Source organism: Spea bombifrons, chromosome 3, assembly GCF_027358695.1.
Source record: "Spea bombifrons isolate aSpeBom1 chromosome 3, aSpeBom1.2.pri, whole genome shotgun sequence".
Classification (NCBI taxonomy): Eukaryota; Metazoa; Chordata; class Amphibia; order Anura; family Pelobatidae; genus Spea; species Spea bombifrons.
The window spans coordinates 69,195,253-69,213,038 of NC_071089.1; the positions used below are offsets into that span (position 1 = coordinate 69,195,253).

The 17,786-nt window shown below is 39.2% G+C and overlaps 1 protein-coding gene across 1 annotated transcript; it reads right to left on the reverse strand.

The window, feature by feature from the left end:
• Window positions 1-2,262: 2,262 nt before the first annotated feature.
• CFAP206 (cilia and flagella associated protein 206) lies at window positions 2,263-15,099 on the reverse strand. Its single transcript, XM_053458598.1, has 13 exons — window positions 15,053-15,099; window positions 14,419-14,530; window positions 13,581-13,664; window positions 12,662-12,752; window positions 11,609-11,797; window positions 11,150-11,308; window positions 9,695-9,903; window positions 8,302-8,421; window positions 7,423-7,621; window positions 6,928-7,068; window positions 5,265-5,458; window positions 3,635-3,778; window positions 2,263-2,648 (listed from the first exon to the last, which is right to left on the reverse strand). The coding sequence occupies exons 2-13, from the start codon at window positions 14,524-14,526 to the stop codon at window positions 2,415-2,417; spliced, it is 1,872 nt and encodes a 623-aa protein (XP_053314573.1). The 5' UTR covers window positions 14,527-14,530; window positions 15,053-15,099; the 3' UTR covers window positions 2,263-2,414.
• Between the last annotated feature and the right edge of the window lie 2,687 nt (window positions 15,100-17,786).

The following is a 17,786-nucleotide window of genomic DNA, read 5'->3' on the forward strand; positions in this document are numbered from 1 at the left end:
AAACCATATTGATCTATGTAAGGCATTATTTTTTAAATGTAATTATTAATTTTATTAATAAACATTAAAACAACTTGTGATTAAAATACATTGTCCCAGTTTTACAGGTATAGAAATTATACACACTAGCGCAAATGGGAAGAATATCCAAAAATATTTTTGTTAGCTTGCTCTGATTTGGAAAACACAATTTTTAGGTGAACAGAGACAAAGGCAGCGCTTAAAAGCACTATCCATGCATGTGATTGGCTGTAGAAGCAATGGACTGACTGCTGGTGTCCTGGAGTGGTCAGCAACAATTTTGACCCTTTGACTTACTAGATGCGTCATGGGTCCTCTAGAACCATGTTTTTATAATGTATCTGGTACGTCATCCGGGACAAAGGGGTTAAACGGACAGAGACATTGTTTAGCCCGATGTATATCAATAATTAAAGTATGTTGAAGTTTTCTTTGTCTTTAGAAGATTACAGAGGACACATCTGGTAAGCCTACAGTATATTGATACACTTAATAGGATAGAGCTGAAGGTATGAAATAAGGAGGATCAAGATATAGTGAAAAGGGCCATGCATTAGTTATAATGTGGGTGAAGTCTGCCACAATGAACACTATCTGGAATATGTTACTGGGATAAGTAGTTTAAATTGCCTTAGGAATGTTTTTCCCCTCATATATAGATAAACCTCTAGCTCAATAAGATGGTTTGTAAGGAGTTCAGTCACGTTTTTACTGTCTCAGGGCAATTACTCCAATCTAAAGGTTAGCGAGCAGGTTACGTCGGTCATAAAGGTGGAAACAAATTGTAATGCAATGTCTTTTTCGTACAAGCATTTTGTAGTTGAACTATCTGCTTGAATAAATGTCTAAATAAATGTATAGGATATGGTTCCCACCTTTATCCTCAATCCTCTTATCTCCTCCCCAACCCTCTGCAAGTAAAGGGAAGCAGCAATATCACAAACGGGGAGAGAGTCTGCGCTCTACTGGGAAACTCGTGCTTTTAAACTGTCATGCATTCTGTCTAAGCACAAGTACCAGTAAGAATTTCAGTCTAACAGTATAACCCTGCCGTGATGTTCCATAAAACAGAAGGGAATGCAGTTGCATTTTTATGTGAATCAGACAGATCTTCTGGGTGGGCGCACCACAAAATGCAGAGAGCCTTGTTGTGGCAGTGATATGGAAGAAAGAAGTAAACATTTTCGAATGCTGGTCGAAAAAGCACATTTCTCCATTGTACACACATAAACAACAGATTTCAGCGCAACCTGCATGTTTTTTTGTAATGAAAATACCCATGAACACAACAGAGACTCTTACAGGAAAGTCTAGTAGTACTGTAACTGGCGGGTTTAATATGTGCCGTGTGCCGAGCCATCGTTTGTCATTCTGCATAAGGTAAGATGGTTGGTACAGATGAGGCAAGATTTACCAGTCGACGGAACTATAATCATGGAAGAATGCTAAATGGTGATAACAATGGATGTAGAATTGATGGGCCTTGGGTTTTCGGTATGAAGCAAGGCTCTGATTGTCGATGTTTTTATGTGCACCGGCGTGACAGAAACAATCTTACACCAATCATTCAGTGTGAATGCAAGACAGGTTCGGTGATTCATGCCGACGAATGGCCTGCATATGGAAACTAAATGCCATCGGTTACAGCCATTTTACGGTGAACCATCTGGAAAATGATGAGGATCCAGTGACAGGAGTAAACACGCAAGAAGATTGAACGTCATGGTTGGATGCCAAAACATGCATTCTGAAGAAAATGAGAGGCATTCCCAATGAGCTGTTTCAATCACACCTTGATCACATTTGCTGGGAAGTGCTAAGAAAGGATGCAGATGATTTGTTTTTGGCATTTCTGAAGGACACGCTGTATGTATTTTGTTTAAAGGATTGCAAAGTAAATACATTTCATTTGTATGCCATCAAATTAAATAGAGTACCGGGAGCTCTTAACGGGGTGTAATACTCATCTGGCTAAGCACAACCAGCTCTTTGAACTGAGGAGCTCCAGAGAGATGGAGACCCTACAGGATGATCTGCTGTCGGTAAAACAGCACTTGGTCTGCAGTCCTAGGTTTAGTCAGCCTAGGTTAGAAAATGTGGCCCAGTGTGTTGCAAAGGTAGAACTACTGAATAATGAAGAGGGTGTTAAAAAAATGTATTCTGTAGCATCTTCTATGAATATATTATATACTACCAGCTAACTAATCAGGAAGAAATCTAATAAAAAGTTCTTCAAAAAACTTCTAGGATACCATTTATAGTCCATGAAAATGTTTTCAGTGATTTCAGGAATTAAAGCACAAAATCAGAGGTACCACAGACATTAGCATAGAGGCGGTTAACTGAAAAGTATAGAAAGATTTATTTCATGAAGTATATTGAGTGCTTGTTTCTTAGGTTTCATCAACAGCTCTGGTCAAGTTAACTTTAACCATGTTAGTAGGTTTTGACATTCCACATCCACGGATTCCTGCCAGAAAGATCTGTGGCTTGGGGACATTGCTTGCGTTATCACGTTTGGTTTGAGTTCCAGCTTGCTTTGGTAGGTACACCTGGGTGAAGTTCTCTCTTCTCATATGGCTGCAATATGTCTGCATTGAGTGGGTCACTTTCTTGCGTAGATTAGTCTGCAGTTGGGAAGAACAAAATCACTCATGAACAAAAATAACTCTTCTGGTGAAAAGATCCCATCAAGAATCATCATGATTAGCTTGTTCGTTTACAACCCATACAGCGGAAAACGCTTTAAATTCAGAATAAGTTGATGATTGAACAGTCTACATACATTATGCAGAAAGCTATAGAAAAAGGAGAAGGTACACTATATTGGGACATTTGACCATTACACCAACAGTGACTCTTCTGGCATCTAAATCTCCAACTCATCCAGTAGACCATTTGTGAGGTCAGACACTAATGTTGGACGAATAGGCCTGGCTCGCAATCTCCATTCCAGTTCATCCCAAAGATATTTGATGGGGTTGAGGTCAGGGCTCTGTTAGGGCCAAGTTCTTCCACACCAAACTCATTCAACCATGTCTTTATGGACGTTGCTTTGTGCACCGGGGCGCAGTCATGCTGGAATAGAAAAGGGCCTTCCCACAAATTTGGAAGAATAGCATTTTCCGAAGCGTCTTGGTATGCAGAAGGGAATGCAACCGATCACCTTTGGGATCAACTGGAAAGAAGATTGTGAGCCAGGCCTTCTTGTCCAACATCCGTGCCTCACCTCACAATTGTTGTAATTGATAAATAGTTTTGTGGATAAAATGAAAAGTTACATTTCGTGTGTCCTTACTTGCATGTAATACAAGCCAAGTATTGTTAAAGTGCATTGGAAACTTAGAAATTCTTTGAATTTTAAGCAGTATTTTTTTTAGAGGCTAGAATATCCCGTTAAACGTAACTGAGCCAGTTATCAGGTCTTTCCCAGTAAATTTCCCGTATATGGGAACCCAAAGAAAAAACCATTAATTGCACAATATTTTGTTATCCTAGCTTGTTTTAATATTGCTGTGAAGTGAGACACGTTTTCTGAGTATATTTACAAAAGATGGTGGGAACAAAAAATTGCTTTTTTCATTTCTAAGCCTTTGACAGCACTCATACAGACCAGTTTGATTGCTTTCCTCCTCAGCTCCCATTCATTCCACTCGTAAGACTTGACGATATTAGTTTCCATTATATGTGTGTCAGTCTGTGTGCTACTGTTGCATTTGGTGATTGGCTTCATCAACAACTTTTCTGCAGCTTCAGCCTGGTGGGAAATAGGATTATCATAACACTTAAACCTGTACAAACAGCTAATTTACACGCCAAGTTTATATATAATGCATAACGTATAATTTGCCAGCATCATTTGATGTCATCTGGGCTAAGTAGTTAATTCCCTATAATATCATGAACATGAAAAGGCTGTTTTGACCCCCCATGGACTCCATTTGTCAGGGTGACCAGACAGACCATGGAACCAATTTTGCTATATATATATATATATATATATATATATATATATATATATATTCATCAGAGTATAAATGAGGACTGGAGTGCACTTTCAAGAGAACTGCTGCTTTGGTTTACACTAGGCCTGGACTGTCCATCTAGCACACCAGGCAAATGCCCAAGGGCCAATAGGGCCACATATTTACCCATACTCCTGCTCCTGTAATAGGTTCAGCACTATTCATCTACACACTTTACATAGCACCATTAATACACTAACAAACTCTCATTATTACAGAATACACCCATATAAAATACACCACTTTGAGAGTATGGCTGCTGGTACTTCTACTGAGATGGACGCTATACACAGAGTTCTTTGCCTGCACCCACAATTCTATGCTTTATCTTTTCTACTTCTTCACGCTTTGTGCTTTTTCTCTTTTCACACTTTAAATAATTAAACATTAACATGAATTCATCAAAAGGTGATAACCCTAATTCTAACTGTGAGCTGGAATTGCATTTATATAGTTTTTTTGCCTTAATAGTTTAGTGATACATTTTGCAACCTTTGCAAGGACAGAGGAAGAATTGAGGCGCGCGCTGAGAAAGTTAAATAGAAACGGCGAGGGTGTTTCCTGTATGGTGCATTAAAGATGAATTAAGTAAACAGGAGGACAGTGAACAAATGGAAATAAAACAATGTATTCTGTGTCGGTTTGTGAATTCTGCAGAAGGGCAGCCTCATACTTCAGTCCGTGAACAACCAAGGCAAATAAAGGAGGCGAATCATCATGGATCAACGGAGTATACAAAGGAAAGCAGATGTTTCATTATTTCATTTAGCTATCCAGATAATAGACCCTGGGAAAAAGATGTACAACAGGGCACACTGGAAATCTTGTTTCAACATCAATATTTAGAGTGTGAAAGTGAGCCAGCAGATACCAGCTATAAAATAAATTACAAAGATTTACATTAAATGGCATCTATATATCTATTCATATTAGTGAAAGTGTAGAATTAGTGAAAATGTAGCATTGTATGTTCATCAGATCATATCATTCCCTTTTAAGTGATCTTGAATTATTATAAAAACTCATGGACAGTTGCCCTGCTCAGATCAATGTCCCTACAGTACATGAATTGCAGAACATGACTGAAGCCGGTTGCGGTCAATCCCCCGTTTGAGTAGTGGCAGGAGTTAGTCTTGAGCTTTCACTCTACAGTTACAGACGGGCTCTTCGTCAAATACACCCCATTCGATTAGAATGTAAATAGGTTTGTTGGAGTACCTGGGAATATGGAGTAATGGATGCAAACTGCTGATGCAGCTCCAGTAACTGTATGAGTTCTGCACATTTCTTGGCTTTCTCCCCAATCAGATGAATGTAGTGATCTGGATCCTGAGCAAATCTGCAGGCAGCTTCCTTGGAGGAAAAACTATAATACCTGTCTACATGTTTTAACACCCCAATGTCTGGGTTTCCTGAAATACAAGAAAAAAAAAATGAAATCATGGCCATTAACACAGTTTGCAGGCACCTGTGCCGTAGTATGCTCCATCGTGATGTGTAGTTTATTAATCCATATAGACAGATGTACAGTGTTACACAGTGTTAGCTATGGATAGTAGATAAGCACATTTGTTAGACATTACGCCTTTTTTGGCCAATCTACACTAGATTGCAAGCTTACAAGAGTATTTAGGTCTAATTAAGGACATTGTGCTATTCATATACTCCCTGTATTAGTGAGTGAATGTGTCTATAAGGGGTTATAATTATATAGCCCAGGAGAAGCAGCTTTAAGTTCATCCTGATTACATGACACAAACACACAGTCAAACATTGTTCCAGGATGTACTTAATAATCAGTAACTATGGGGTTTTCCCGCAGTGTTTGCTAGCTACAGAGGAGGGAGCGGCAGCTAAAACGGTGAGAAAAACACTTGGAAGTATGTGGCCTGTCCACAATATGGATATGGACATGCAACATTTTACAAAACTCACAATAAATAACTTTGATTTCACTTGTACTTACGTTTCTGATTCTGTGTAGTTATGATTTAAGATAACAAACTAGCCATTTTAAGAAAAATGGTTAGCCAGCAAACATGCAAAGCAATCTGGCCATTAGGTGCCAGTCTGCCTGCATATTCGATAAACGTGAACACTGTGTCAGCTCCCAAACATATCTGGACAACTGTCATCTCATTGTTCAAAGAGGAAAAAGAGGAAGACAAAACCGTCATTAATTAAAATGCGTCCAACTATTTTTGAAATGTCCCATTGTTGGTTATTCAAAGTGATATTTTCCTGTCCTAACCCCCTACCTAACTTTATGAAAGGTAAAAGCTAATCTCCCAACGATCATACCGGGGAGCATCTATCTGCCACTCTCCGTCTTCTGGGGGAGTGGCTTCACAAGAGGGCAGGACTAGCCCCAGATATAGACAGGGAATAGGAGGCGGGGACAGTGGGTGTGGAGTGGGTGTGCCAAAATGCTGCTCCCCTGCCCAGAGCACTTGGAAAGTGACCCGAGGGAAGCAGATCTTCACTTGATGACTTTGGGTCAAACCCGGAGAGAGCTCCCTACTATGCCTATGATCCCTCAGTGAAGTTACAAGCAGTGATTTGTAACACGCTTCTTGAATTCTACCTGCATTGTTCTAGCAGCCTGCGCACATATCTCTAGAACTAGGAAAGTTACCTTATTCAGCATCATAGCAGATAAAAGAAGCAAAGAAAAAAAAATCATCAATTGTATAAAGTGACATCCTCATCTTTTTTTTTTATATGGCTTGACAAGCCTAATTTACATTTTGATGCTAGTTTACATTTAAATATAGATAAAAATTAAGTTATTTTGTGTCTTTTGCTTTCCTTAATTATTACATAGCAAAAAAACTTTGAATGCTGGCAATTTCAGTATTTAAAGACAGAAAAGGCATCATACCGGGCAACAGGAGGCCATCTTTTGTAGCAACGGTGAAGCCACAAAATCCTTGGTACTGGATTGGAAGTCGATCAAAATTAGCTGTCGTTTCTGGGAAATACCACTCCTGAGCTAAAAAATCAGAAGGGTTTACGCGGGTTCCTACAGCAAAAAAAAAAAAAAGAACAGGTTTCTTATATTTAACTTGTATAGTCATATCTGAATAAAATAGTTTCTATACAGGTTGGCATTCCTTGGGCTCTGGTGGACCAATGGTCACAATTACAATTTCAGATTAACCGATTTTGGATAAAGCTGCTTTCCATTTCTTTTTTGTTTTGTAAACCTGTAAAATATGCATTTCTGTCTGCATCCAATGAACAAAAATACTGACTACTTCTGACTTCTGGTCAGTATACCCATATTTTATGTGAAGTTAATCCAATGCTTATTGGTATAAATATATATAATTGTTTGCACTAAAAGGGAATGAATAAAGCTATCTGCCGTTCTCACCTGTGCTTTGCTTAATCCTCTCATCGTCACTTTTTACTGCAATCTCACTGAGAAGCGGCTGGATGATGTCAGAGGGAAGGAGCTCTTCGTGGATCCCTAGGAATGGTTGCAGTTGTGTGGTCATGTTACTCAGGACACTTAAAAGTACAATCTCGTCCTGGAAACCGTTCCACAGATTAGAAAGAACAATAAAGAGTGGCTAAAAAGAAAAAAAAGAAGTTAAACATTTTTAAGTGTGCGGTGTATAGTCAAGGCTTCGCAATCAATTACTTTGGGTAAAACAAAGAAAAAAGTTCCTATGAGCTTGCCGTTCACATGACAAAATAAGGACATGGGATGGCTGTAATGACATACTGACTACTTCTAGATGACATAATAGATATTTAAAACTGCCATCTAAAACCACTCACTCTGCAAACATACTGGGGTTTATTCAGTAAGTTTCAATTCATTATGCAGGACCATCCCTAGTGAGGTTCTCCTACAAGATGGTCATCTTAGCCTTTTCCAACAGTAGTCTTTTGAGTAGAAATGGTGCAACCCAGAACATAAATGAGGGGCAGCCAAAATATCAACAACCACACTCCCCTAACCTCCCTGCTTACAGATCTGTTGACCATAACAATCAATGGCATATCAGCTATATAAAAAATGAGATATATGTAAAGCAAGACTCTAGCAAGATGAATGTGTCACCACTCTAAGTAGTTCCACTAACATGGAGGATAGTACCTCCTGACAAGATTTCTCCCATCTGCCCAATCATCAGGGACAAGATCCAACCGATTCACATTCCCGGGCCTTGACATTTCTCATGCAGGTGAAACGAGTTATCCTATGGAGCTGAAGAGCCTGTGAGAGTCATCTTGTGGCACTTACATAAACCTGCGCTGTGGGAATCGCAGTCTTTGAGCGAACAGTGGATCTTAATTGTTCCATTTGTGCTCCATATTGCTTGTCCATCATTTCCACCTGTTGTGCGCAGGCGATCACATCCGACTGGAAAAGAGGCATTGTAAATGGCACTGGAATAATATTAAACAGCATGACCTTATTCCATTATTCTTCAATGACAGAGCACATCATTACCGAATGCAAGGAACATAAATCAAATGAACAGGACATAGAAGCGCTGTGTGGTATATAATCACATTATGGTATATTCTGTGACATAGGATCACTTTTGCTGAGTTGGCTGGGTTCAGTATTCTATAAACTACTATAATGTTTATGCTGTGCCAAACCTTGTTCTACAATCCTGAGTTTTTTTGCTGTCAGTCCTAAACTCAGCTCACAATTCATTTCACATCTCACCTCGGCATATATCCATCTTTTCTACTAGTGGACCCCTATGCCTATTTCAATTTATCCTATTAATGGGTCAATTACGTGTCCAATGGCCGCTTGAATCCTAAAAGTCAACTTGTGGAGCATAGTGGTAATTTAGTGATATCAAATGCGCTCAATGTCCAGTTACTCTATAGGATCTCTTCTTTTTGCTGGTGAAACCTCCTTTCTTGTCATATATTTGCATTGATCTTGATTTTGAAAGCAATAATCATAATACGCTAGAGGCTCACCTATAATAAAAAGCAAAACTCTCTCCTACAGCTTACATTGTTCCTGAAAAGAGGTATTTCTTCATTATTTGGAACAATACATCCAATGTAGCTATATTTCAGGATTTCTTGGTGTTCTGTTGATCCTTACTAGACATTTAATACATCGACCACTTGATATCAAAGTAATAGGTCTTGTATCACCCTCTTTACACATTATGCCAAACTCGAGAATCTCTATGCAATCTTATTATCTTTCATTTATATAGCAGAGCGTCTCACCATACATTCATTCAAAGGGTATGGTAGACAAAGACAAACCCATACATTAAATAGAGAGTAGCCTATTATAGGTATGTATCATTGACAGGTAACACATTCCTATTACCAGTTCAGGTCTTCAGGATCCTATTTTAGAAATTCCATTCCATAATCTTGTTAGCACGCAAACAAAGCTGACGATATCTCCTTGTATTATATATCTATCTATGTTTATCGTCCTACCAGTCTGGTAAAAGAACAAATTATCCTCATTTATTGCCAATTCATTTAAAAACACCCAGATATCGTTGATTATAAATCTCTTTAGCACATGGTTTATGATTTGGATTTTATGACCCAGTTCATCCAGTTCTCTGGCAGGGTGTAAATATATCTTGAATGCTGTTGATCTGTTAGGCTGCTGTAACGATCAACGTATGGGAATCTCTTACCAGAATAATATTTAAGAAGGCCTCGTGTTGCCGTGAATTGTACAGAGCTTCTGTTAACTGGTTTGTATTGAGAAGCTTGCTTTGTGCTCTGTTCTCACCCATGTATTCAATTAGAGCAGTATACTGGTATATCTTCTCTCGAGAGGCTTCAAGCTCTGATTCAATATGCTTCGTGGTGGCTGGGATGGCCTCTTTCAAAATTGTCGGTACTGCAAAAACAATAGCAATTAATAGCAGATACTAGCCCTTTAAATTGCAACATGGGTACTCGTTTCCTTTTTGGATGTAGCTGTGCTCAGCATTTCATTTATAGTCTGGTTCATATTACTGTTAGGTACATTATTTGTTATCAAGCAGGTGCCTCAAATCATTCTTTACGACCGCTAAGTCGCTTAGTGGTAGGGTGACCATGTGTCCCGGATTGCCCGCAATGGGACTTCATGTCTCAGGTCCTGGAATGAAGATGAAAATATGTTTTTGCCAGTCCCAAGCATAACTTTGATGCAATGCGCTCGTCAAAGTAAGTGTCCCTGAATAGGAGTTAGGAAACATGGTCACCCTACTTAGTGAGGTTTATTATTTAACATCACAGTGTCTGTCCTGGTAGAATATAACAAAATTCACATACCTTATATCAGTTAAATAAGCAGCTGTAACTGCTCCACACTGCCACCTGCTGGATGCTCGGAGTAGTTAAAACAGAGACATATCACAAAACATAAATACGGTACATTTTGTAATGAAACTGATTCAATTATCGGTGCACAAGCAGAAGGAAGAAGGTGTTTGAAACATCATTACCATTATGGATGAATGCCCAAACCCTAGCCGGTAACAATTATTTTTATCACATCAATTTTTGCCGTTCATGTCTTGCCAGGGGATGCTAAAATGCAGAACAGGTTGGACGTCTTTGTCATTTTGGGAATGGTGAGAAGGACTTAAAGGCATGTTTAAGGTTTGATATTTCTATGTGATCAAATATTTTAGGGAAAGAAGAAGATGCCAGGAATCTTTGGTTGACATGGTACATACAGTATGTGGAAAAGCAGTTACCCAAATGATCACACGACTACAACGGCAGCCTCCAGGTTTTCAAATACAGGGAGAATACAAAATGAATTTCTAAATTGCATCGCTGAATACAGCTTTGTTCTTAATGTTCACATTAAAATATTTATTTTGTCACATGACTTTCTCTTTAAAAGGTATTTGGACGTCTCCTATTTCTAAGTGTGGCATCTTACCATTTTATGTGAAGTTTCAAATATTCAATACTGTACACCAGGCAATGTAAGAGTTTTATTATCTACTTTATTTAACCCCTTAATGATAAAGCCCGTACATTGTTTTCAATGGGTTTAGGGACCACCCATTGTCCTTAAGGGGTTAAATAAGCTGTGTTTTATCATTCCTTCGCGTCAATATCACCAACTCCCATGACCATGAACTTACGATCGTCAATGCCTTCACCGCCTTTCCCGGAGTCTTTGTTGAATAATCTGATCCCAGTTACGATCATGGTCAACTCTCTTAGCTGCCGCTCCTTGTCCTTCTTTACAAGAGACAGAAATGTGCCAAGCTCGGTATGAGGGAAAACACTCTGCAAGGCAGCTGGGGAGGGAAAAAAAACCTAACTTTAGCTTTACAAAAGTTGGTGCTCGCTTTAGGGAAGAATGTATGCTGAATTTGACACTTTTGTCAAACTAAATGCTGAATTAGACACATAATTACTAGTACAGTCTAATCCCAAAGCCCATCAGTGAAAAGAATAAAATGAATGAAAAAAGATGTGCTCACATTAGTTTACTTGACGGACTAGAGAGTACATTTAATGTTTTGTCCGAGTGACTGTATATACTGTATAGGCGTCACAGTTTGTGTGATAAGGGTACAGCTGAGACATTGGCTAACCTGTTGCTTCTCTGACGACCTTAATGTCCGTAGGGGAGCCAAGCCCTGAGCGCAGTAACACATAGCTGACAATCTTGCGATATAGGCTCTCGAGCTCCTCGGCTGTGCGCGCCCGGCTGTCTGTGATCTCTCGGCATACGGGGGCAAGTCTGGATTCCAGAACACGATGATGTTCTTCCAGAAATTCACCTAAGAACAAGAGAGGACTTTTTCATGTGACATAGGGACATTCACATAGATAAAAGACAGCCATGCTACATTGGTATTTATTTACTACTGGAATAGGTGAGTAGCTACAGTATTACTAACCCCCCCCCCCAAAAAAAAAATAATAACATTTCACACACATTAGTTTATTTACGTGAACAGGACAAGATAGCAATCCCTATATTTTATATATATATATATATATATATATATATATATATGTTTATATATATAACACCATACATATTTGCAATACTTCTATTATTATTCTAAGTAACAAACGTTATGCCTGGGACTAATTCTTTATCCTAAATTAAACCAACCCTAAAGATTATACTAAATATACAATATACTTAGTAATAAAGAAAAAAGAAGAAGAAATATTATTATTATTAATAAATAATAATACTCACTTTATTATGTTAATAATCACTGTTTGCAATACATCTCATGAAGTATCTAAAGTTATGAATGGAACTATTATGGAACTAGTTCTATAATTTCAATAACTTTCTAATTTGCATTAAATAGTGGTATAGAAAGTGCCATTATTATTAATAATAATAATCTTATTGTTATTAACTGTTATTTATAGTGTGCCAACAAATTACGCAGCACTCCTTACAGTACATACATTCAAAGGGGTTGGCACAACTAGAATTGGCAGACCAAGACTAATTGATACATTAGGTACAGATTAGGTACAGATTAGGTACAGATTAGGTACAGATTAGGTACAGATTAGGTACAGATTAGGTACAGATTAGGTAGAGATTAGGGCCCTGGTCACAAACCGATGATCTCGAAGTATTGGTTATAAGCATAAAACACCCCAGAAGACATTACCTCTACTTGTGTAGTTCATATCGAAGTAAACTTGCATCTTTATTGTTTCGAGTGAAGGGCTTTTTGGATCAAGAAGTCTTTCCACACAAAGCTTCAAATCAAATAAAATATTATGAAAAGTGTTTTTATGTCACTAAATGAAATACACCAATGGTATATTAACCTCTGCTTGTAAATCACACGCATCATAACTGGGTTGGACATCTTTGATCCGAGGGTTCTGAATGTAGTGACCAATAACAAAGCCACATTGGCCTCTTACCGATTAAATGTGAGAAATTATATATTATGTAGTAGATGTTGCAAAAAAAAGACAAAAGAGAACATTCAAACTATTGGGCAAATGGGAATTTTCAACGTATCCCGATTGTTGTTGTTTTATTCCAACAATGCTACATCTGAGGATTCAAATCAGAAAGTGCACATAGAAAATCAAACTAATGGCAACCCCTAAGCTATCTGGGGGGGGGGGGCTGGTCCAGGGGGCCAAAGTCCTTTGCCGCAAAACCTGGGGGCAGCTCAACCTCTTGGGTGATCAGGATCCCTGATGTGCTGCCGCGCAATGTGCCAGTTACAGGGAAGATCTCTAATCTCCCCAGCTGGCCTATGTACACTATGGAGGCCCGGGCCACGCCAGTGCTCCGGTGGAGGATAGGGAAAACAGGGTGGGCGGCTGAGGGTGCTGTCTTGGGTCAGGCCTAGAGGTAAGAAATAGGGACCCCATCTATCTATTAGGACTGCCTTGTATTTAAAGTAAATACATGATGTTTTTTCTTGCTGAATGCATCCAATCTGAAACAGCTTGCAACAGTCTTCAAACTGAGTGACTGATCTTGCTGGAATAAGGCTACCATCCTAATCTTTGGGCTACTAGCAATGTGCTGTAACAAGCTACTATTAAACGGCATCGGCCTGTTACCTTAATCAGCTTCTGCACATCATTTTTGGTAAGTGTTCTGTCCACATTAAACCCGTTACTTGGGTCCAAAACAATAGCTTTCACCTAGGAGATAAAACATTAAAGAGAAAATATATTAAAACAGATAAGCCTAAAGTTAACACTTTAATAAACTTGCTATTGCAAATGTTGCCATTACAGAGGAAATATCTCCATCGCTATATCCCACCCGCAAGGGCATTTAGATTCAAGTTGCCAGTGATGTGCAGTTGGTGAATCTCTAGGATATGGTGTATACGGTGAATACGGTGCCCACGTTTCCTAACTCCCTTTCAGGGACACTTACTTCGACGAGGGCATTACATCAAAGTCATACTTGGGACTGGCAAAAACATACTTGCCGGTGCATTCTTCTGATATTTATCACTGGCTACATAAAAAGGTCATACTTTTATACATGTTAGGCATCTCTTAAAACAGATCTTTTAAAACATATACTAACCATATAAAAAAAACTGCAAAAAAAATGTACACCTCTTAATGTATAAATAAAAGATACATTGGTAAAAATATATTCTAGAAATAAAATAGTAACAATACAGTAAATTATAAATATAATCTCTCTTCTCATTTGCCAACTTTGTTTAAAAAAATCAGGGTCCCACTGCCAACCTTGTTCCAAAAACATCATTTAATTTCAATGTAAAGTTCCACCCGAATATACAAGCTGTGCTGAGAGCTCTCATTCCGGGACAATGCATTGGATTAAGGCTGCCCGAGACCGGGGACATGAAGTCCCATTGCGGGACTGTCCCGGGTAGTCCGGGACACATGGTCATCCTACTGTTACATATCTTACCATAAAAGCCACCAGTGTTTCAGACACGGAGTGTCCCTTTGCAGCACATTCCTGGGCAATTTCCCGAATGATATTCTTTATGACGCTCTCTGCCTGCGGACGCGACATTCTTCTACAAATGATAAGTTATGATTAGCACATCGGGAGAGACTGCAGTCAATGTTTCATGCGGCGCTGTCCTGGATGAAAAACATTTCTTTGCTCAGATGCGGTGTGGCAGTGAGTACTAGACATGGCCCAGGAAAAGGAAAACCTAACGTGCCATTTGTATGACTTTACTTTTTTACAAATCTTTCTATTGAAAGTTGCTTATGTCACTTAATCTCTCCCACAACCCCATATTATGTTTAATCATAGACAGTCTACCAGGACCTCTGTGGGTCCCAGCAATGCATCAACTACTACTCAAAGAAACACATGACTGAGAGGATCAGATACATCTTTCTACTTATGGATGCGCTTAAGTCAGGCTGTTAGGTTCCCAGGTAAGTAAATACGAAAGTAATCGTCAAAATACAATCAGGTGGCCCAATGACGTTGCTGATGGGCACTGGAAAGTGATGCTGATAAACAGACGGAGAACGGGAAACAGACGCAATTATCGTCTAGTTTAGTGACGTAGTGATATAGTTACCCTAATCATAAGAACAGCCGCTGCTTCGGTCTAGGTACACACCGATTCGTTTACAAGACGTCACCATGGAGACTGGTCGGGCCGCCCAAGTAGGCGTTTCCTTCAGCCTGTGGCATATTCTTTTGGCGAAGAGAATCTGGGCAGCTTGAATTGATTTAGATGCCTGTAGATGCCTTGTTTCAAGTGGGCGTGTATTCTTTTAACAAAGGGAATCCGGGCGGCGGGGATCGATTTAGATGCCTGCAGATGCCTTGTTTTAAGTGGTCATGAATTCTTTTGACGAGGGGCTGGAATACACCACTGATGTCTATACAGACATATATTAGCAAGCCGTTGCTTGCTCATTAGGCAATTACAATTTCTACAATTCTGGATTTTTTTATTCACCTATAGGCAGTCACAACCAGCGACATATACTGCCCTAGAGTGGCAGGTCCAGGGGGCAGATCACCCTCTGAACGATCAGGGTCCCAATGTCCTGCCACACAATGAGCCGGTTACAAGAGAGCTCTTTGATCTCCCCAACCAGCCTATTTACACTATGGAGGCTTCGTTAAAAGGCAATGTGTGGCCATAAGACACAACCTGGGTTATGATGTCATGTTTTACAAATACACTGAGCATAGAGGGGGCGGCAGCGGCTGCTGGGGGCGCTGATGTAGGTCATACAATCTTGTGTCCCCACAAATCATAATTAAGGGGAAGGGAACCACAGACAATGTTATATATACATCATTCTTTATAGAGGTGCACTTATACGGTTATTTTTTATTCAGTATTAGTTTGCTTAGTGGATTATGATCGGACCTTACATTCAAGCCTTGACCAGCGCACTATATTCGTGCACTTGAGCGCAGACAAATCCATACCTTGCACTGTACACATCACTTTCGCACGGCCCTTTAACCCCTGACGGCGAACCTACAGATTTCCGCTTCTGTTAACCCCTGCAATGCTGCATAGATAAGGTAGGCTAAATGGGAAAGGGACCAGGGAGATTAGTAGATGAAGACGATCAAGAAGATTCTTCGTGTTGTGTGTCTTCGTCTTAGTCTACGTTTTGCCGCCGCCATGTTCGTATGTTCGGTATTCGGGCTGAACAACGAAAACGCACCATTCGTGTTGGTTTTCATGTTCGCCCGAATACGAATGCACAAGTCTACCTTTAACCCATGCAATTAGCGGATTCAAGCATTGAGCTTTCATTGTAGCCAGGAGCACCAGTAATCAGGACAGTGACCTGGGACAGTTGTTGGGACTGTCCTGGCGCCTTCAGAATTGTTTGCATCTATACATAAGATCTACTAGTTCAGCTACTAACAGACTGGGATACCCTGGTGTAGAACAAAATGTTTGTACTACCATCAATACCGATTATGGTCTGACCCCGACCCTTAGTAGTGCCCCTGCGACATCTCTCAATATGACATGCAGTTCTTATTTATTCATTTAACAAACCTTGCCAGTTTTTTGGCAGCAGACAAAAAAAAAAATGAAATAAAAACAAGTAAAAGTTTATTAAAATGACAGATCTGGGAAGAAATACAACAACCCTCAATTTATGTAAAGTATCAAATCCACGAAGGGATCTAGTATACAGTATGACTTGTCATTTTAGGTACAGATGTAGACGACAAGATTCTATATCAAACTCTACAAGACATTACATTACAGAATGGAATTGATTGTGGATGAAACGATAAATACTGACATCATTTTCCTATTTCTTAAGTGTGGTTCTTCAAATCGAAGAGTGTTATATGTGTAAGTGTTCATTAATAGCAGTGACAGATTTATAGACAAACCAAGTGAAGAAAAATAAATTCAATAATTTAGAAGAGTTAACTCTTCTAATGTGACCAGTGATTAAATATCAATTACACCAAATCAATCAAAAGTGACTGATTCCACTTCAATCTTTGCAATAAAGTGTGAAATAGACAAAAGAGGATAGCTGCAAAAAAGGTGCAAAAACAACAAATCTAGTGCAGAATATTAAAGTGAAAGGACTACGTGGAATTTGTATTTAGCTTCTAATCCAGTGGCTGCGTGTCGTGTTGGCAGTGGTGCTTCTTAAAGAAACCACGAGGTGGCTTCCAATCGGCCCATAAGTGAAACAAACGAAAGAGCGAAACACTTTCTGGGCCTTTGTGTCAGTTCTCCATTTCACATGATCCTTCTCTGCTTGAAGATACTTAAAGCTACATCTAATTAATTTTTCCCCTCTGATTTAGAAGCTTCTTCAGGGGCATAGTATGGTGGATGCGCCCATGAAGAAGACAGCCATATTGGACAACTTGGGCAGAATATGTCTCCAAACTTATGAATGTATATTTAGTTAGAGTAGGCTCCAGAATATTGAAGATCAGCCACGTGTAAACATATATGATTGTGTGCTATACTACCTAGGGCGATAATTCCACATATGCCACTAATGCGGGCTCCCATGTGGTTGCAGATTAATTTTAATAAATTGTGTAAGACATTTATTCTGGAACTGTGGAATCTCAGTGAAAGTGACATTTACTAAGTAAATAGTGACATTTTAAGTTAGAAGTGCTCTACTAAACAGTGGTTGGTGCCTTCATATTAAAGAATTTTGGGGAACAAATATTTTATACAATGGCATATTTTCTACAGAAATCTACAAAAAATAGTTTGCAGTTAATTGCCAGCATCTGGTTTATCCAACCAAAATATTCTGTGAAGAATAACCAAATGTAACTGGCATATA